General features: G+C 46.4%; 2 protein-coding genes across 2 annotated transcripts; both read right to left on the reverse strand.

Moving 5' to 3' along the window:
* Window positions 1-10901: 10901 nt before the first annotated feature.
* Window positions 10902-14829, reverse strand: LOC109159957. The gene is made up of 5 exons (XM_019308070.1): window positions 13700-14829; window positions 13007-13621; window positions 12826-12919; window positions 12691-12782; window positions 10902-11154 (listed from the first exon to the last, which is right to left on the reverse strand). The coding sequence occupies exons 1-5, from the start codon at window positions 14827-14829 to the stop codon at window positions 10902-10904; spliced, it is 2184 nt and encodes a 727-aa protein (XP_019163615.1).
* Window positions 14830-17655: 2826 nt separating this feature from the next.
* Window positions 17656-19721, reverse strand: LOC109159958. The gene is made up of 2 exons (XM_019308072.1): window positions 18812-19721; window positions 17656-18752 (listed from the first exon to the last, which is right to left on the reverse strand). The coding sequence occupies exons 1-2, from the start codon at window positions 19719-19721 to the stop codon at window positions 17656-17658; spliced, it is 2007 nt and encodes a 668-aa protein (XP_019163617.1).
* Between the last annotated feature and the right edge of the window lie 828 nt (window positions 19722-20549).

Genomic DNA, 20549 nt, shown 5'->3' on the forward strand with positions numbered 1-20549 from the left:
GTACGCTAGCCTGGGTTTGAAAAAAGTAGCAATGGTCCATCTCCTTCAATCACCGTATCCACGCCTTGAATAGCCTTTTGTAACGTCCGGATCCTCAGCCATTCTCTCCGGATCTCGCGGGGCAGTTTGGATTCTTGGCACTTATAAATGGCCTCCTCCCTTCTCTCTTACCTTCACAAGTCTATCATGGGTCGTTCTCCTCTGAAAGGAAAACGGATTGACTTCGGGTCTCCTTGGCGTCCGCTGCCTTCCAAGCGGACTCGGCCTGAAAGAGAACACAAAAAGAAGACTTATCGCCCGGCCTCTCAGAGGTCTCCTGCCGGCGCTACGTCTTCGGCTTCTCAACCGCCGACTCCTCCTCGACGCGAGGTCGCTCTGCCTTCACGCCATCCGCCTACTCCCACAACTGCCCGAGTGATTTCCCAAGACGGGTCCTTTGTTGAGGTGGCGGTTCCAGAGCAACTTACTTTCAAAATGACCTTCTCAATTCCGCTGGACGACCTGGACGGGCCGGTTACGGGCCTGATGAATGATGTGCTTTTCTGTCCGACCCTGCATTTTCTTATTATTTTGTCGCCCGACCTCTGATCTACGGGACTGATGCTACGGCGAGACCCTCTTGGCGAGAGAGTCGCCGAGTCTGCTCGCCGACCTGGCGACTGGAGTCTTTTTGTGAACTTGGCTGATATCATCTGATGGGCCGGGTTCTACCGGGTCGTTCTAGAAGTTTCTAGCTCATACCTCATGGGCCCAGAGGCCATGGCCTATGATGGGCTTCCGGCTTAGCAGGCCGGGTCACTGACGCCTGACCCTAGCCTAGGGCAGACGCGCCGTCTGCAAGCTAACCCTAGCCCTGAACCGTCGCCCCGCCTTTTGAGGCATTAAATGCGGTGTCTCTTCACATCCCGTCACCTCCACTTCCTCCATCGAGAAGGTGACACGTGGCCGTCCTTTGAAATTCCTCCCCCTTTAAATAGCCATTTTGTTTCTTTTCCACTCTCTTCTCCAGTCTTTCTCTTCACTCTCAACTCGAGCTTCTCCGGCCATTCTGCGTTTCCTCCGATCTCCCACCTAACTTAGGTAATGTCTTCCTCTTCACATTCCTCTTCTTCCCGTCGTTACTCGGTCGATAACCCGGTGGCGACCTCCCCCTCTTCTTCTTCTCCTTCTTCGTCTTCTTCTTCTCCTCCCCGCCGTATGGAACTTCCGGCGGACGTTCCATCGACGTCTTCTGTTCCTCCGACCCCCTCTTCTTCGGGGGCGGTTACTCCGCTGAGCCCCGCTCCTTTAACGACGGTGGCGGCTCTGCCGGGTGGCATCGGACGGCCGCGAGGCAAGTTTGATTCCATCGTCCGTCCTTCCGGGCCACCGTCCATCGTTAATGCGGTGGACCTGGAAATGGCCCAATACCTTCTCGGGCCTTCAGCCGTAGTCCTCGCCCCGGAAGGCCGGCAAATTTACGACCCCCCGAGGGTTGTGTCGGCATTCACCTGCACTCGGTTGCCTTTGGCTTCCGAGTCCCTCCGTGTCCTTTCCTTTCCCTTTTTTATCGCCATTACAACTTAGTTCCGAGCCAACTAGTGCCCAATTCTCACCGACTCCTCACCTGCTTCGTCAACCTCTGCCACTGGTGGTTGTGCGAGCCGGATCTAGACCTGTTCCGGTATCTTTTCATCGTGAACAAGGTCGGCTCGCACTCGCCGAGCTTTGTTCAAGTTGCCGCTCGCCCGGGGCGACAGCTTTTCGAGGGGTTGTCCGATTCCATTAAGGACTGGAAGCTCCTCTACTTCTTCGTCCGGCCTGCTTTTTCTTCCTTCACCTTTCCGACCTTGTGGTCGGCCACTCTATTCAAGCCTTGCTCTCGGCGTGCCGTCCCTTCCAATGATGCGGTCCTGGGCGGCGAGTTCTTGAAGGGCTTTAGGCCGTACTCCGTCAAGTACTGGTCCCGAGTCCGGGCCATGGCTAAGCGTGGCTTGCTGCCGGAGGGTGCGGCCACCGTAGGTAGTCTTCGTTGCCTCTCGTTTCTTTTTATTCTGTCACATTCCGACTCGGAATACTTATGATTTTCCCTACTTTCGCAGGTCCGTACGACTCCGACTCCTCCAGTTCCGACGAGGCCGCTGAACCGACTCCGGAGATGACGGACAGAGCCGAAAAGATGAGGCGTCGGTTGTCCCAGCGTACTTCCGGCACTGCTGCTGCCTCTTCCTCCCAACCGTCTCCGGCCCCAAGGTCGACTCCCCCACCACCTCGTAATGTGGTGGATCTGACTCCGTCGCCAGTTGTGTCGCCCACTCGCCAGCCGCCTCCTCCTCAGACAGAGAGTCCAGGCTCTAAGCGTCTGGCCGGTCAAACTGGTGGGCCGACTCCGAAAAGGATCCGGCTGTGCCACGAGGTAGAAGAGGATGCCCAAATCTGGATGGGCGCCTCCTCCGTCCGCAAGTGGTGTACCAACGTCCTTCTGCCTAAGGACGTGGCGGTGACTCATGCTCTGGGGGATGAGTATATCGTCGAGGCCTCGCTGCGCCAGTCGTACCGCGTAAGTGTTCTCGACTTAATTCCTCTCATTCGTTCTTTCCTTTTATTATCTGACTCGTGGCCGTTTCGCAGAACCTCACCTTCCAGATGGAGATGAGCAAGCGGCTGCAGAACTACAGGACCGAGACGCGGTCTATGGCCCTCAAGTTACGCCAGACGGAGGAGGCCTTTCTGGAAGAGCAGGCGAAGCACCTCAAAGTGGTGGAAGTGTACAACTCCGAGATGCTGAGGGTCACCCGGCAGTGGGAGGAGGAGCGGGACAAGGTGGCGACGATCGCTGTGACCTCCGTTGAGGCTTACAAGAAGTCGGCCGCCTTCGAGGCGGATGTGAAGGCGGCGATAGAGGCTCGCCAAAAGGGAATCGCCAAGGAGTGGCTGTCGACGCCCGGATGGTGACGAGTTCCTCCTGGACTTGGGCGAGCGTGACTATCGCCTTGGCTTTCGCGAGGCGCAGACGGAGATCCACTCTGCCTTGCTGGTCCGCGACTCCTCTTTCACTCCCGAGGGCTGGGGCCTCAAGCCCGTGATAGATACTCTTCCGGCGACTGAAGGACCGTCGGCGACTGTTGACCCGGCAGTTCTTCCGGCAGCCGCTGATTCGGCGACTCTTCCTTCAGCAACACCTCCTGAGCTCGCCGAGTCCGCTCTTCAGGCTGAGGACCCTTCTTCTGTTCCCCTAGCTGGACCAACAGCAGGGGTTCAAGTTGAAGGGATTGATGTCGACACCCCATTCCCAGTAGCTTAGGGCTATTCTTTTAGGATAGTCCCTTTTTGTAAAGGCTGGCCTCCTTCTCGGGCCTTTTTTTTTAAATTTTAATAAAATTCCCATTTTCTCTTCCTTTTCGTATTATCTTGGGCTCGACGCTTTTCTTTAACCTTGTTTCTTTAATTGCTCGCCGAGTCCCTCAGTCGAGGCGACTCCTCATGGCTTTTCCACGGAAACGACTAAGGGTCTGGGCCCTTGTTTCCTAACTCTTTCTCGCCGAGTCCCTCAGTCGAGGCGACTCCTCTTGGCTTTTTCACGGAAACGACTAAGGGTCTGGGCCCTTGTTTCCTAACTCTTTCTCGCCGAGTCCCTCAGTCGAGGTGACTCCTTAGGCTTTTTCTTTCTCAGAAACGTTTAGGGTCAGTGCCCAGTTGTTTCTTTAAATACTCGCCGAGTCCCTCAGTCAAGGCGACTCCTCTTGGCTTTTTTCACGGAAACGACTAAGGGTCTGGGCCCATGTTTCCTAACTCTTTCTCGCCGAGTCCCTCAGTCGAGGCGACTCCTTAGGCTTTTTCTTTCTCAGAAACGTTTAGGGTCAGTGCCCCGCTGTTTCTTTAAATACTCGCCGAGTCCCTCAGTCGAGGCGACTCCTCTTGGCTTTTTCACGGAAACGACTAAGGGTCTGGGCCCTTGTTTCCCAACTCTTTCTTGCCGAGTCCCTCAGTCGAGGCGACTCCTTAGGCTTTTTCTTTCTCAGAAACGTTTAGGGTCAGTGCCCCGTTGCTTCTTTAAATACTCGCCGAGTCCCTCAGTCGAGGCGACTCCTCTTGGCTTTTTCACGGAAACGACTAAGGGTCTGGGCCCTTGTTTCCTAACTCTTTCTCGCCGAGTCCCTCAGTCGAGGCGACTCCTTAGGCTTTTTCTTTCTCAGAAACGTTTAGGGTCAGTGCCCCGTTTTTTCTTTAAATACTCGCCGAGTCCCTCAGTCGAGGCGACTCCTCTTGGCTTTTTTCACGGAAACGACTAAGGGTCTGGGCCCATGTTTCCTAACTCTTTCTCGCCGAGTCCCTCAGTCGAGGCGACTCCTTAGGCTTTTTCTTTCTCAGAAACGTTTAGGGTCGGTGCCCCGTTGTTTCTTTAAATACTCGCCGAGTCCCTCAGTCGAGGTGACTCCTCTTGGCTTTTTCATGGAAACGACTAAGGGTCTGGGCCCTTGTTTCCTAACTCTTTCTCACCGAGTCCCTCAGTCAAGGCGACTCCTTAGGCTTTTTCTTTCTCAGAAACGTTTAGGATCGGTGCCCCGTTATTTCTTTAAATACTCGCCGAGTCCCTTAGTCAAGGCGACTCCTCTTGGTTTTTTCACGGAAACGACTAAGGGTCTGGGCCCTTGTTTCCTAACTCTTTCTCGCCGAGTCCCTCAGTCGAGGCGACTCCTTAGGCTTTTTCTTTCTCAGAAACGTTTAGGGTTAGTGCCCCGCTGTTTCTTTAAATACTCGCCGAGTCCCTCAGTCGAGGCGACTCCTCTTGGTTTTTTCCCGGAAACGACTAAGGGTCTGGGCCCTTGTTTCCTAATTCTTTCTCGCCGAGTCCCTCAATTGAGGCGACTCCTTAGGCTTTTTCTTTCTCAGAAACGTTTAGGGTCAGTGCCCCGTTGTTTCTTTAAATACTCGCCGAGTCCCTCAGTCGAGGCGACTCCTCTTGGCTTTTTCACGGAAGCGACTAAGGGTCTGGGCCCTTGTTTCCTAATTCTTTCTCTCCGAGTCCGAGGAGTGATTAACTGTAACTTGCACTTTTATTCAAGTCTCTCAGGACCCCTGGGCCCATACATGTTTTGTGCCTTTCTACTGATAGAAATTCTTTAGGTGGATGACGTTCCAAATCCGATCCACGGGCTTGCCCTCCATGGTTTCCAATTTGTAGGTTCCAGCTTGGACAACCGCGGCAATGCGGTATGGTCCCTCCCACTTAATCGCAAGCTTGCCCCCCTCTGTGGGCTGACTGGCATGTCGATCCCGTAGTACGAGGTCGCCGACCTAGAAGGCTCGCGGACGAATCCTCCGATCGCGATATCTTTTTACCGCCTGTTGGTATTCAGCCATTCGCGCACTCGCGACTTCCCTTTTTTCCTCCAAGAAATTTTTCTCAATTCGAAGACTCTCTTCGTTCTCCGTGTCTGAATAGGTACGGACCCTGTGGGTGGGCTCGACCACCTCAATTGGAACCTTTGCCTCGAAGCCGTACGCGAGTGAGAATGGGCTCTCTCCCGTCGCTCGTCGCTGGGTAGTGCGATAAGCCCATAGGACTCGGTCAAGCTCATCCGCCCAATTTCCTCGAATATCTTCTAATTTCTTCCGAATCCCATCCACCAGCGTTCGGTTCACGTTCTCGACTTGTCCGTTGGCCTGGGGGTATGCCACCGACACCTTAGTGTGACGGATATCGTGTCGGCGGCAGAAGTCGGCGAATGCCTGACAATCGAAATGTCGCCCGTTGTCGCTGACAATGTGCTCGGGCAGGCCGAAGCGGCAAATCACCCTTCTCCACAAAAAGCGTCGGCATTGATACTCAGTTATGGTAGCCAATGGTTCCGCCTCGACCCACTTGGTGAAGTAGTCGATAGCTACGACGCAGAACTTCAAGCTTCCGGGGGCGACTGGTAATGGTCCTAGCAAATCGATCCCCCACTTGGCAAATGGGATGGCGGTGGTGACCGGCGTGTAAAAGGTAGCTGGCCGGGTGTCTTTCTTGGCGAATGCCTGGCAAACGCCGCACTTGGATATCCATTCAATACAGTCTCGCATCATGATTGGCCAATAATATCCTTGGACGACTAACTTCCGAGCAAGCGTGTGGGCGCCTTGGTGCGCGGCACAAATGCCTCTATGGGCTTCGTCCATTATTTTCTCGGCCTCGGGCCTTAGCAAACATTTTAACAAAGGTCCTCCGAATGATCGTTTATATAGTTGCCCATCAATGATTTGGAAAGTGGGGGCCTTCCGTCGAACCCTTGCGGCGACTCCCAGGTCTATCGGTAACTCGCCTTTTTATATGAATCGCCGGATGTCCTCTATCCAGAACATCTCTGGGTTTTTCTCTCGGTCCCATTCCTCGTCAGTCACTTGTTGGATCCTGAACGGCGTTTCTTCAACGCTTGGTCGACTTAGCTCCTCCCTCTGACAGATTTTTGCCAAGTGGTCCGGTACTCCCTCCAAGGCAATCTTGGACAATATGTCAGCTTCTATGTTATCCGTTCGGGATATATACTCTATTTCGTAGGCTCCGAACTCTTTTAACATCTCGACTGCGCGTTCTCTATATAGAGTCATCCGGGCATTCTTGGCCTCGCATGTGCCTGAGATCTGCCCGACTACTAACCTAGAGTCAGTCTTGACTCGTAACCTCTCGACCCCTAGGGCCCTGGCGAGTCGGAGGCCGTTTAACACAGCTTCGTACTCGGCCTCGTTGTTGGAGGCTTGGAACAGGTAGCTCAGGGCATAATACAGTCGGAATCCTTCGGGAGTGATGAGCATAACACCACCTCCACAGTGTTGTCGGCTTGATGCTCCGTCCGCATGCATTTCCCACCACTCGCCTAAGCAGTTCTCCGTGGCGTGTTCCTTTTCTTCCTCGCTCGCCGTGCATTCGACCAAGAAGTCGGCCAAGGCTTGCCCTTTTATGGAAGGCCGGGGCTGGTACTCAATCCCATACTGGGTTAATTCTACGGCCCATTTTACCAGGCGGCCGGACGATGATGGGTTTCGCAAAACGCTTCCGAGTGGTTGGTCCGTCAGTACTCGGACGGTGTGGGCTTGGAAGTAGGGTGCCAACTTGCGCACGGTGATCACCAACGCGTATACAATTCTTTCCAAGGCGGTATACCTTGACTCGGTAGCCTTCAGAGACCGGCTCACGTAAACCGGGTGCTGGACTCGCTCTTCCTCTCGGACCAACACCGAACTCACCGCCTTGCAGGAGGCGGCTAAGTACAGAAATAAGGGCTCGCCCACCTGGGGGGTAGACAATACCGGGGGTGTCGAGAGGTATTGTTTTAGTTATTCAAACGACTGCTGGCACTCCGGAGTCCAAGTGAATCCCTCCTTCTTCTTCATGGCTTCGAAGAAAGGCACGGTCTTATCCGTCGCCTTGCTTAGGAAGCGGCTAAGGGCGGCCAATCGGCCGGTCAGCCGTTGCAGGTCTTTTATAGTGCTGGGAGGCTGCATGTCGACGATGGCCTGTACTTTCTCAGGGTTAGGCTCGATACCTCGCTTGGTGACCATGTAGCCCAGGAACTTTCCACCTTGCACGGCGAACGCGCATTTCTTAGGGTTCAGCCGGAGGTTGTACCTTATCATCACTTTGAAGCAGTCGGTCAAATCTTCTGCGTGTTTGCTCTCCTCTCGACTCTTGACGAGCATGTCATCGACGTACGCGGCCATCGATTTCCCCAGCAGGTGCTGAAATAATCGAGCCACCATTCGGGTATATGTGGCTCCGGCGTTTTTGAGCCCGAAGGGCATGACTCGGTAACAATAAACTCCGTCTGGTGTCAGAAACGCGGTCTTTTCTTCGTCCGCCGAGTGCATGAATATCTGATGGTACCCCCTAAAGGCGTCCATAAAGCTCAACAATGCCGACCCCGCCGTCTCGTCGACCAGTTGATCGATCCGAGGTAAGGGAAATGGGTCGTTTGGGCAGGCCTTATTAAGGTCGGTGTCGTCCACGCACATCCGCCACGCCGGGGGCTTGGGTACAAGGACCACGTTCGCCAACCACTCCGGGTACTTAACCTCGCGGACGTGTCCGACTGCTAGTAGCGTGCTCACTTCCTTCTTCACAAATTCTCTTTGGTCGTTGGCCAGATATCGCTTCTTCTGCACAACCGGTCGATGCCCGGGATCCACGGCGAGTCTGTGCGATATGATCGATCGGTCGACGCCAGGCATGTCCTCCGGGCACCAGGCGAAGACCATCCGGTGTTCCCGGAGCACCTTTATAATTTCTTCTTTTACTTCCTCGGGGAGGCCGACTCCGATTCGGACCCGTCGGTCCGGCTGTGTGGAGTCGATCTCGACTTCTTCCAATTCGACGGCAGGCTCCGGACGTGGTATTATCGTCTTTTTTGGGGGCCTCTCGGTGATATCATGGACATGTATCTCGCGTTTGCCCATCCCTCTGCATGCCTGTAGATAGCAGTCGCGGGCGACTTTTCGGTCACAGCGCACCGTACCTATTCCGTTTGGCGTGCGGAATTTTAAACAAAGATGCTCGATTGAAATCAGGGCTCCTAGATCCTTGAGGCCCGGTCGGCCGAGTATAGCGTTATGCGAACAGGCCAGGTTCACCACAATGAACTTCATGCTGAGTTTCTGTACATCTGGGTAACTGCCAATCTCAACTGGAAGTGTGATCGATCCTTCCGCCTCCACCGAGTCCCCTGTGAAACCGGCGAGGGGGGTTTTGACAGGACTCAGCTGTTCTCGAGTCATTCCCATTTTGATGAAGGTTTCTAGGTATAGCACATTGACGCTGCTTGCGGTGTTACCAGGATTCGTCGAACGACAACGCCATTGATGTCCATGGCTATAACCAACGCATCTCGATGCGGTATTTCTCCGGCTGGTAAATCTCTGTCGGTGAACACGATAGGCTCTCGGCACACCTTTTTAGGGTTCTCCTCGCGTCCGTACACCGTCCCGACGTACAGCTGGCGGGCCCAAGCTTTTCTGGTGTTCGCTGAGTCACCACCTTCCGGCCCGCCGACTATCATGTTGATAACCGGCTTCTGGCGCCACTGAGCCTCCTCCTCTTCGGGAGCCGGCTGCTTGCCTCGACTGTTTTCGGCAACGGCGGCGGGATCCTCATCCCCTCGATTGACCGATCTCCGCCTCCACTGATTAGGAGGCGGGGTTCCTTGCTGAATGATACCCTCCATGATCTTCTTCAGGTAGAAGCATTCCTCCGTGCTGTGAGTATAAGATTTATGATAACGACAGTACTTAGAGGTCTTACCAGTCTCTTCGTTCATCGCGCGATCGTCGGTCGGCGGAGGCGGAGGCAGGGCAACCGCTTGTATCTCGTGAACCGGCCGTTCGGGAGCCGGCCGATAGGCGTGGGCGACGGGTCTGTCGTACGGTCGTCTGACCTCGGGTCGCCATAACCTCGGTATCTTAAAAGCCATAACCTCGTCCGAGAAGGGTAAGGCGGTCAATAACGTACGTCCTGGGGATTTGGCTTTCCCCTCCATCCGTTCTTTCAGATTTCGCACTTCTTGGACTAAATTCGCCACTTCGACCCTCTCCCGAGTGCGATTTCCCGTGAATTGCGTGCTCTCACCGACTTCAGACTCGGCCGGTTGGTCGTGGTTGCGGGGGGGGGCGGGGGGGGGGGGGGGGTTGCTCCATGCGGCGAGTCTCAGTCCTGGTTCTTTTGGTACGGTTCCTCTCTCGTGCAACCTGCCGATCGCGAGCGACTAACGGGGCATGACTGGGTTCCTTCCGACCCAATCGTTCTCTTGCCGACCGCCGCCCGACGCTGGGACCCAGCCGAGAATGAATGGATTGTACTGGTTGGTTTTCGGCCCGTCGGTTCTGTTGCCGGTTATCGGGCCTATGGGGCGGCTGTGAATCGCGTTGTGGCTGGCGAGTGACGGACTGTTCTCTCACTCCTAGGCTTGCTTCGGCGCAGGCGCGCCCGATTACACGTAGCTGCTCTGGGGTAAGCAGCACTTGGGGCAATTGTTGGTTTATCGGTGGTGTCGGAGGCGGTGTTGTCTCATTTTCCCGGCTCCGGCGTTTCTCCGATTCAGCTGGCTTCTCAGGTCTGCCTCCTGTCCATTGTCATGACGGCTTGATTGTTCCTCACTTCCTGCCATGTCCAGGGCTTTTCTAATTCGACTAAGATTCTAATTGTCGTTCCTCGGACTCGCCTCACTCAAGAGGACACGTGACTCTTAGTTTCGATCCCCACAGACGGTGCCAGTGATGGTTTCTGGGTTTTCGGGCCCAAGGAGGTCCAACACAACCTTTAGCTGGAGGATACACCTTTCAGTAAAAATGTATGCCTATACTGGAAATAATGCTAGCGCTCGGAATCTCTTTCGTATTTTCCCCTCTCCGGGTATTCAGTCGTCTCCCCCTTTACAAGAGTGGAGGAGCCTTTAAATAGCGGCTCTTCCCCTACCGACTTGAAGGCCTTTAATGGCCGAATTTAAGACTAATCAAGGTGTGGAGCCGTTGGACGCCATTACTCGGCCGACCAACGGCTCTTCTAGGCTTGTAACAGCCTGACCGGGTCCTGCTTTCAATGTCCTAACGGCTCCCCTTTTAAACGAGCCTCTTCAATGCTCTCAACGGCTTCCTTGAACCGAGTCTTTTCCTGGGCTTGGGCCTTGGTCGACTCCTCGTCTCAGCCTAAGCTCCCACTGGGCCCCTCTTTAGCAGTTCTGACCCGGGCCCCGTGCCTGGGCCTGGGCCGACTCCAGGACTCGGCCCAATTGCTCTTCAGGCTCCTCAGACGCTGGCCCACTTCTTCTGTCTTGAACCATTTCCTTTGGGCCCCTATGTCTTGGGCCGGGGTCATTACCCCATCAGTAGTATAAGTACAACTATTTAATTTTGTGGTTCACCACAAAGTAATATTTTGAGACCGCCTGGGCTACTTATTCTTGATGCAGCAACATATCAAGGACTCCAACTATGAGAGCGGCGACCTCCAATACAGTAGGTAAATTATATGTTCTGGCATCCTTTGTCCTCTTTCCTATTAGTCTTATTCTTATCTCTGTCCTAGGATTAGTTTCAATTTCCGTCTTAGCCATTCTAAACGACTTAATCAATACGTTGTGTTCGTCTAGAACTTGTTTAATGTCATCGACCACCTCCAAGTGCAATGACTTTTGACCATTATCTCCCCTACGTACAAAGAATTAAAATAAATAAGTTTTCCTATAGTTTAAACAATAGCTTATCGAATTATATGATAGTTAATAAACGATTGCGTTAGTTGGTTTGACCAACTGATTGTATTAGCTGGTTATAAAAAAGTGTTTGGTAAATTAACTAATTACTATTAACTTATTGCATGTAAAATAGCATTTAAAGGTATGAGTGTATTGTGTTATTTTAAATTTTAAATATAACAAAAATATATAAACTCTTAGGGCATCCCCAATATAGGGATTTTACTAAATTTTGGAATAATAAAATCTTGTCTAACAAACTTTTAACAAATGGGGGTGTTGCATTTTGGAGAAAATTTTCTCTTGCAACACCCTCCCATTTTGTCAGCCATGTGTCAGAATTAAAAAAAAAAAAAAAAAAAAAAAAAAAAAAAGGTTATCTAGTGGCCCGCATGGGCCATTGAGATTTGAGAGTGGCCGCCAGCTGGTGGCCACTCTCAATTGAAGTCTTTTTGTTTTATTTTGCTGGTCGTTGCATTTGCAACGGCCAGCTTTTGTGTGTGTGTGTGTGTGTTTTTTTTTTTTTTTTTTTTTTTTTTTTTTTAGTTTTTAATTTTTAATTTAACTTGTTAATATTTTTGTTTTTATTTTTTAGTTATTAATTTTATTTTATTTAATTTTAAGTTATTATTTTTATTAAATTTATATTTATTAATTAAATTACAAATTTTTATTATCAATAATAATATTATTAAATTTATAATTATTAATAATATTTTTATCAAATTTATAATTATAATTTTTAGAATTATAATTGAAATTAATATAGATGTTTGAAACGTGTATGTTGAAACTGATGTTGTGACACAATAAATTTATAACACAGTTTGGGCAAACAACCCTAAACTGCGAGGCACTTCTCGAATTGAGAATTTGCCTAAATCCACTAAAAGCTTGATATTCAAAGTACACTTGGTTTAGGGAACGGGGATTACACAATATGATATCCTATCAAATCTATTGTAACCTAAACACTTGTACTACTTTTCAGGGGAATTTGGGTATCTCTTCTCAATGACTCTCGTGCTCACAAATAGGTGTTGAAAGCGTGAATTGAGAGGTTGTGATGTAGCTTCTTTTATAGGCCGAGAGATATTGTTTAGATAGGAATAGGGTTGCTATTCCTATTTAGGTTGGGAATCTAATTCCTAATCCTTGTATGACCTGGTGATCCCTTTTTGACTAGAATTTGACAAACTTATCAACAATCTCCCCCTTTGTCAAATTTTTAGCAAAAACATTGACTTTGTTCTGGAGCCTTTTTATAAGAGTTGACATGTGTGGTTAGTCTCCCCCTTAATTTGTGGGTCTCTTCATTCAATCTTAATGGGTTTGTCTGAGCTGTTTGACTCCCCCTTAGTGTGTGAGTTTATCACTGTTGTGTTTTGTTGATTTGGTCAAAAGAGTTCTGTTCTTCTTTCTTTGGGGAAAAGATTTGAGTGAGATGAGTTGTTGTTTAATATAAGTGTGCACATAGTGGAGTTCAAACAGTGTGCTGGATGAATAAATGATAATAAGAACACTGTTCTGTTTCCACTGTTCTGTTTCCTGTTCTTCAGTTCCTGCTACTTCACAAAAGACCTGCTTCATAAAAAGAAACCAAAAAGACCTGCTTCCAAAAGACCTGCTTCTGCTTCCAAAAGACATGCTTCACAAAAGTTTCCAAAAGACCTGCTTCTGCTTCCAAAAGACCTGCTTCACAAAAGTTTCCAAAAGACCTGCTTCACAAAAGCTTCACAAAAGTTTCCAAAAGACCTGCTTCACAAAAGTTTCTTTTCTCCCCCTTTTTTGCTAAAGATTAGGACCTTCCTTCTTGAGAGTGTTCCTCTTCTGGTTCTTCTTCTTCATTTTCTTTGTCATTTGCTTTTAGGACTGCTAGCCATTCTGATATCTCTGCTTTTTCTTCCTTGATATCCAAATGTTTTCTCAGGAGCTCCTTTTCTGAGAGTTCTAGTTCTGTTAGTCTTCTTTCAAAATAGCTGATCAATGTCTTGGAATCTAGAGGGTTGGTTCTTGGTGCTGTTGTCTTTAGATCGTTTTGATGACTTCCTTTCCTTAGCTTGACAGTGGTGTTGATGTTCTTGACACTGATTTTGGGTTCATGTGTTTTGAGGCCTTGTTCTGCTAGGATGGCAAATATAAGGTTTGGGAAAATCAGAGAGGTGTTGGACTTTGTGTCCTCTGCCAGGTTTATAATCTGAGAGTGAATAATGCCTCCCATATTGAATTTAATTCCTTTCCCTATCTTGTATAGTAGTTCTGCTAGGGCCCATTTCACAGTTGACTCATGCAGGGATGGCATCCAGTTGGCAAGGGCTATCTTCTGGAGGATGGCATATTTGCTTGTTAAGGATGCTGCCTTGATTTTGTTCTTCTCAAAAGTGACATTCCCAGCTGTGAGTTCTTGTGCAACTTGCTCACTGTTTATCTCGATGTTCTGTTATGCTTCTGATGTTCCTAAATGTTTGTTAATAATATCTGGTGTGAAATCATAGAACCTGTTTATTAGGTAGGCCTTGCCATACATGGGATTGCTTGGTGTTGAGATGGTTCTTGTAAGGTTGCAATAGAACTCCTGTACCACCTTTTCTTCATAGGGTTCAATCTTTGTCACTGTTCCTAGAAGTTGGTTTGTGACTAGAATGTCTTGTATTTGGTCTGGATTGTCTAGCTTGCTTATGTCAAGAATTTTTTGGCTTATGATCTTCCTTCCCACTATTCTTTTCAAAAGACCTGCTGATTCCTTTTTCAAGAGGATGGCACTATGAGGTTTTGGTAGGTTTGACAAGTCATCAGTTGTAACTGCTTTCTGTTTTCCTTTTGCCTTGCTGGTCAATTTAGCCCTTTTGGTGGTGGATTTTTTCTGTTGGTGGTTTATCCTGTCAGAGGGTTGGGCATTCTTTTGGGCTCTGGTCATTATTCCTTCATTTCCAGAGCTTTCATTATCTTCATGGGGTGACCAATCCTGTTCATCCTCTGTTATGATTCTTTTCGATTTTTTGTTCGTTGGAGGTGTAGATGGAATGTTTGGCGGTCGTTGAGGGGGTCCTGCCCGTATTGGAAAGTCGTTTGGCCTTTTGGCTCTAGGATCAGCCCCTTCAAATGGGTCGGGTCTGTTCCGTTTTCTAGGGTTGTCGCTGACCCGGGAAATTGGAATTGGGGATTCAATGGGTGATGTGTGTTCTTCATTTTGTGGTGAGGAAGAAGAACGATTTGTCTCATGGGGGACCTCGTTTTCCTCTGTCTCTGACTCTTTCGAGTTTTCTTTGGAGCTGGTATAAGATCCTAAATCGGGTTCCCAACCTCGATTTATAGCAAACCGAAGTTGCACAACGAGATCGTTTGGGTCGACAATTCGATTGTCCCCTAGATCAGCCGCAATGGGCATGCATTCAGGTTGATCTTCAGGATTGATGAGGGGAAGATTTTGGTTACCTGGTGTGTTGGCTTTCTGTTCTTGTGGTTTCCCAAACGGAACTCTGGATATGGGGACAGAATTTGTAGCGACATTGGTAGGGCTCTCTTCTTCGATGCACACTGGGTTGGAGGATTCTCCGGTACCGGCGAATTTTGAGGTCGCTCCTTTTCGAGGTATCTTTCCCATCCTTTGATTTCTGGTTCTCACCATGATTGTGGAATGTGAGAGTGAGCGTAAGAGTTTTGGGTTGATGGTGAGTGTAATCGGGTGAGGAAGACGACTCTGTTTGATGTAATGGGGCTGTGACGTATGGATTCGGGTTTGGGTCTGATCTTTGTTTTAATGGCTGAAACCTTTATGGGCCGGATTGTGTTTTGGTTTTTATTTTGCAGATATGGCCCATGTTCTTCTCCCTTTCTTTATGTGTGACCTTTAATGGCTGAAATCTTTATGGGCCGGATTTGGATTTTATCTTGCAGGTATGGCCCAAGTTCTTTTCCCTTCCTTTATGTGTGACTTTTAAAAGGTGCAGAGCCCTATTTCAGCCCTTAATTTTGTGTAACGGTTTCCATCGAGAGCTTTGGTTAAGATATCTGCCAGTTGCTTTTCTGTGTTAATGTGGATAAGACTGATGATTCCCTCTTCTACCAATTCTCTTATAAAATGGTGTCTGATGTCTATGTGTTTTGTTCTTGAGTGCTGTACTGGATTTTTTGAGATGTCTATTGCACTTTTGTTGTCACAATGAATTATCATGGTTGATTGTTGTATTCCATAGTCTTCTAGCATTTGTTTCATCCAGAGTAGTTGTGTACAACAGCTTCCTGCCGCAATGTATTCGGCCTCTGCTGTTGATAAGGATATAGAGCTTTGTTTTTTACTAATCCAGGATACTAGATTTGTACCTAGGTAAAAACATCCTCCTGATGTGCTCTTCCTATCGTCTATGTTACCTGCCCAATCGGCATCACAATAGGCTGTGAGATGATGATTGGTGTCGAAAGAATACCACAACCCTAGGTTTGATGTTCCTTTCACATATTTGATGATTCTTTTGACTGCTTTTAGGTGTTGTTCTGTTGGATTGGCTTGGTATCTTGCACAAATTCCTACTGCGAAACTTAGATCTGGCCTACTAGCGGTTAAATATAACAATCCTCCTATCATGCTTCGATATAGGGTTTGTTCAACCGATTTTCCTTCTGAATCTTTTGATATTCGTTCTGTTGTTGGAACAGGCGTTCTGACAACTTTGCTTTCTTCAAGACCGAATCTTTTGACTAGGTTCTTGGCATATTTGCTTTGTGATATGAAGATTCCATTTTCTTGTTGTTGAATTTGTAGACCAAGGAAGTAGGTTAGTTCTCCTACCATGCTCATCTCAAATTCTCCTTCCATGTTGGTAATGAATTGGTTTTTGTGATCCTCAAGCGTTGATCCAAATACTATGTCATCAACATAGATTTGTGAAATAACTATGTCTTGGCCATAATGTTTGACAAATAGGGTTTTGTCAACGCTGCCTCTTTTGTACCCCTTTTTTATTAGAAACTCGGTGAGGCATTTGTACCATGCTCGTGGTGCTTGTTTTAGACCATATAGTGCCTTGTTGAGTTTATAAACACTTTGTGGAAAATGAGGGTCCTCAAACCCTTTTGGTTGAGCAACATAGACTTTTTCTTTTAGATATCCATTGAGGAAAGCTGTTTTAACGTCCATTTGGTAGAGTTTTATCTTGAGAATGCAAGCTACTGCTATAAGTAGCCGGATTGATTCAATTCTGGCTACTGGTGCAAATGTTTCCTCGAAGTCTGTTCCTTCGACTTGAGTGTACCCTTGTGCCACTATTCGGGCTTTGTTTCGTATGATGTTTCCTTGTTCGTCTGTTTTATTCTTATAGATCCATTTTGTCCCTATAATATTGGCATTCTCTGGTTTAGCGACTAACTGCCAGACATTGTTTCTTTCAAATTGTTGCAATTCCTCATGCATGGCTCCCACCCAAAATTCATCTTTTAATGCTTCCGTGATGTTTTTAGGTTCAACTTTTGATGTGTAGCAGTAGTCATAGTCTCCTTCTTCCATTTTTTGATAGTCACGTTTCTTTCCTCTAGTTTTGATTCCTTCATTCAGTTTTCCTATAATGTTTTCTACTGGATGATTTTTCTGTACCCTGGTCTCATTAGTGGTAAGAATTTCTTCTTCTTCATCAGGGTCTACGGTTTCTTCCTTTTCTGACGTCTCTGATTCAGACTTTTGTTTATGTGATGTTGGAACTGTTGTTTCAACAACAGTTATTTCTTCATCATTTGTGGGAAAATCTTTTGTTGTGTCATTGACCACAACATTGATAGATTCCATGACAGTGTTTGTCCTGAGGTTATATACTCTGTATGCCCTGCTGTTTGATGAGTATCCTAAGAAGATCCCTTCATCTCCTTTGATATCAAACTTTCCCAATGGTTCTCTATCTCTTAGAATATAACATTTGCTTCCAAACACATGTGTGTGTTTTAGGTTTGGTGTTCTTCCTTTCCAGATTTGATATGGAGTCATGTTGATTTCTTTACGTATGAACACTCGGTTTATCAAGTAGCATGCTGTGTTAACTGCTTCTGCCCAGAATTTAGATGGAAGTCTTTTATGATTTAAAAGAACTCTTGCCATTTCTTGGATGGTTCGATTCTTTCGTTCAACTACCCCATTTTGTTGAGGTGTTTTTGGTGCGGAGAACTCATGATGAATTCCATTTTCTGTGCAGTATTCTTTGAATTTTGTATTCTCGAATTCCCTTCCATGATCACTTCTTAGGCGAATGATTTTTCCTATTCTTCCCTCTTTTTCATTCTGGATTTTGATTATGAGAGTTTTGAATGTTGTAAATGCTTCAGACTTTTCTTTGAGGAAGTTTACCCATGTGAATCTTGAATAGTCGTCAACTGTTACATAGACATATCTCTTTCCCCCTATGCTTTCTGTCTGAGTTGGTCCAAATAAGTCCATGTGGAGTAGTTCTAGGATTCTAGAAGTGTGTATTCATGTGGTCTTCTTATGGGCTGTTCGGGATATTTTGTTTTCAAGACATGCATCGCATTTTCTGTTTTCATCAATGTCAAGTGTTGGAATTCCTCGGTAAGCTCCCTTCTTCAAACCCTTTTTCATGTCATGAAAGTTTATGTGACCCATCCGTTGGTGCCATAATTGTGTTTGATTGATGGTTGTCTGTAGACAAGATAAATCACCGTCCCTTGTGTAGCATTTATTTGAGGATTTTCTTCCGATCATAACACATTCATGATTCTGATTAAGGACGTTGCAACTATTTTTTGTGAATTCCACTTTAAGTTCATCTTCACATAGTTGACTTATGCTAATCAAGTTTGCTTTCAGCCCTTGTACTAGGAATACTTTTGATAGTTTTGGTAAACCATGTACACTCAAAGTTCCATTTGCAACAATTTTACCTTTTCCTCCATCTACAAAGGTAACATACCCTTCATCCTTAAAATGGATGTCCTCTAAGTTTTCTGGATTTCCTGTCATATGCCTGGAACATCCACTATCAAAATACCATATATCATGCTCTTTGTTTGTCTTGGAGGTGTATGCAACATATTGGTCTTTTCTTACCCAAACTTTCTTACCATTATTTATGTTGTGTGGTGGACATGCTCTGTTGTTTTGTCTGTAGTAGTAATCATTTTGTCTCTTGTAGTAATGTGCTTTGATGTGTCCTAGTTTGTGACAATAATAGCACCTTATTCTTCTTCGATGTCGGAAGTGTTGTTTCGACACTTCCTGTATTTCAGGTTGGTCATTCTCACTGGTGATCGTGTTTGGAGTCCTGGGCCTTTCGGTAAGTTCCTTAATTTCCTGTAGTAACTTGGCTTCTCTGGTTTTTGCATTTAACAGTTCGTGATGGGTTTCCTCGTATTGCTTTTCTATTCGTTCCTTTTCATTCTTCAAATAATGGTTATCCTCCATGAGCTCTAAGTTTTTCTTGATGATTTGTTCCCACTTGGCATTTAATTGTGTGTATGCTTCAAGTAATTCTTGCATGTCATCACTGTTGTTATCTTCATGACTAGCAGTAAAGGCCACAAAATTTGTGTTGCTGTCATCTTCTTCGCTATCTGAGTCATCGCTCAAAGTTGTTATATATGTCTTATTTTTTCTTTTCAAATATGTGGACATTCAGATTGAATGTGTCCAAAGCCTTTGCACTCATAGCACTGTATTCCTTCTGTGAATGTATTGTCTCTTCTTTTTGGATTGGATGGTTTTTGATTTGTAGAATTTCCTTGGCTGTTTTGAAAATTTTTATTCCTGGATCTATTGAACTTTTTGAGAACTCGGTTGAAATTCTTTGTCAATAGGGCAATGGACTGTTCCAAGGTTTCTGAATCAGTTTCCGAGTTCTCTTCCTGTTTGGATTGTAGTGCTATTCCTTTACCATTGTTCTTCTGGTTTTGCAGTATCTCAAGTTCATAAGTTTGGAGATTTCCTATTAGATCACTGAGTTTGTATGTGTTCAGATCTTTGTTTTCTTGGATAGCGGTGACTTTCATTTGGAATCTCCCAGGTAGTGAGCGTAATACCTTTTTGACGATCCTATGTTCGGGTATAGGTTCGCCTAGGTTGAATGCATCTCCGGATATGCTTAAAACTCTGGCACTGAATTGGGTGATGTTTTCTTCCTCTTCCATTTTCAGGTTTTCAAACTCAGTTTGTATCATTTGAAGCTTAGATTGTCGAACGGTTGTGTTTCCTTCATGATGATCACACAATATACCCCATGCAATTTTGGCTATGCGGGTTGATGCGATTAGCTTAAAAGTGTCTTCGCTTACCGCTCCATATATTGCATTCATGGCTTTTGAGTTAAAGTCATATTCAGTTTTCTCTTCTTCACTCCAATCGGTTCTAGGTTTTTCATTTCCTTTGTCATCGACTGGAGTTTTCCATTCGTTTTCTATAGCATTCCAGACACCTTCTCCTTGTGCTAGAATGTATATTTGCATTCGGGCTTTCCAGTAGGAAAAGTTTGTGCCAAGTAGGGCCGGTGGTTTATTGTTAGATAGACCTTCTCTGGGGAACTCCATTTGGATCCTGCTAATGACTTAAGCAGACCCGATCTGATACCAATTGAAATTAATATAGATGTTTGAAACGTGTATGTTGAAACTGATGTTGTGACACAATAAATTTATAACACAGTTTGGGCAAACAACCCTAAACTGCGAGGCACTTCTCGAATTGAGAATTTGCCTAAATCCACTAAAAGCTTGATATTCAAAGTACACTTGGTTTAGGGAACGGGGATTACACAATATGATATCCTATCAAATCTATTGTAACCTAAACACTTGTACTACTTTTCAGGAGAATTTGGGTATCTCTTCTCAATGACTCTCGTGCTCACAAATAGGTGTTGAAAGTGTGAATTGAGAGGTTGTGATGTAGCTTCTTTTATAGGCCGAGAGATATTGTTTAGATAGGAATAGGGTTGCTATTCCTATTTAGGTTGGGAATCTAATTCCTAATCCTTGTATGACCTGGTGATCCCTTTTTGACTAGAATTTGACAAACTTATCAACAATAATAAATAAAGAAATAATTAAATAGGGAGATAAAATGGTGGGTCCATAAAAAGTTGTGAAAATTTTAAAACTAATGGGAAGAAGAGATTTTGTGATTGAGTGAGATAGTGGATGATGAGGTGGATGTTTGGGCCCACAAAAATTTGGGGTAAAATCCTCAACTATTGAGGATGCCCTTATTGATGAATGATTATAAAATTAAAATCAACATCTATACTTTTTCTAGAGCATAAGTTAATTATTTTAGTTTAGTTAACTATAATTAAATTATATTTAAAAATTATTATTAAATTATTTTTAATTTTAATAATTTAAAATTCAAAATGATTT

This window comes from Ipomoea nil, unplaced genomic scaffold (assembly GCF_001879475.1).
Source record: "Ipomoea nil cultivar Tokyo-kokei standard unplaced genomic scaffold, Asagao_1.1 scaffold2845, whole genome shotgun sequence".
Lineage (NCBI taxonomy): Eukaryota > Viridiplantae > Streptophyta > Magnoliopsida > Solanales > Convolvulaceae > Ipomoea > Ipomoea nil.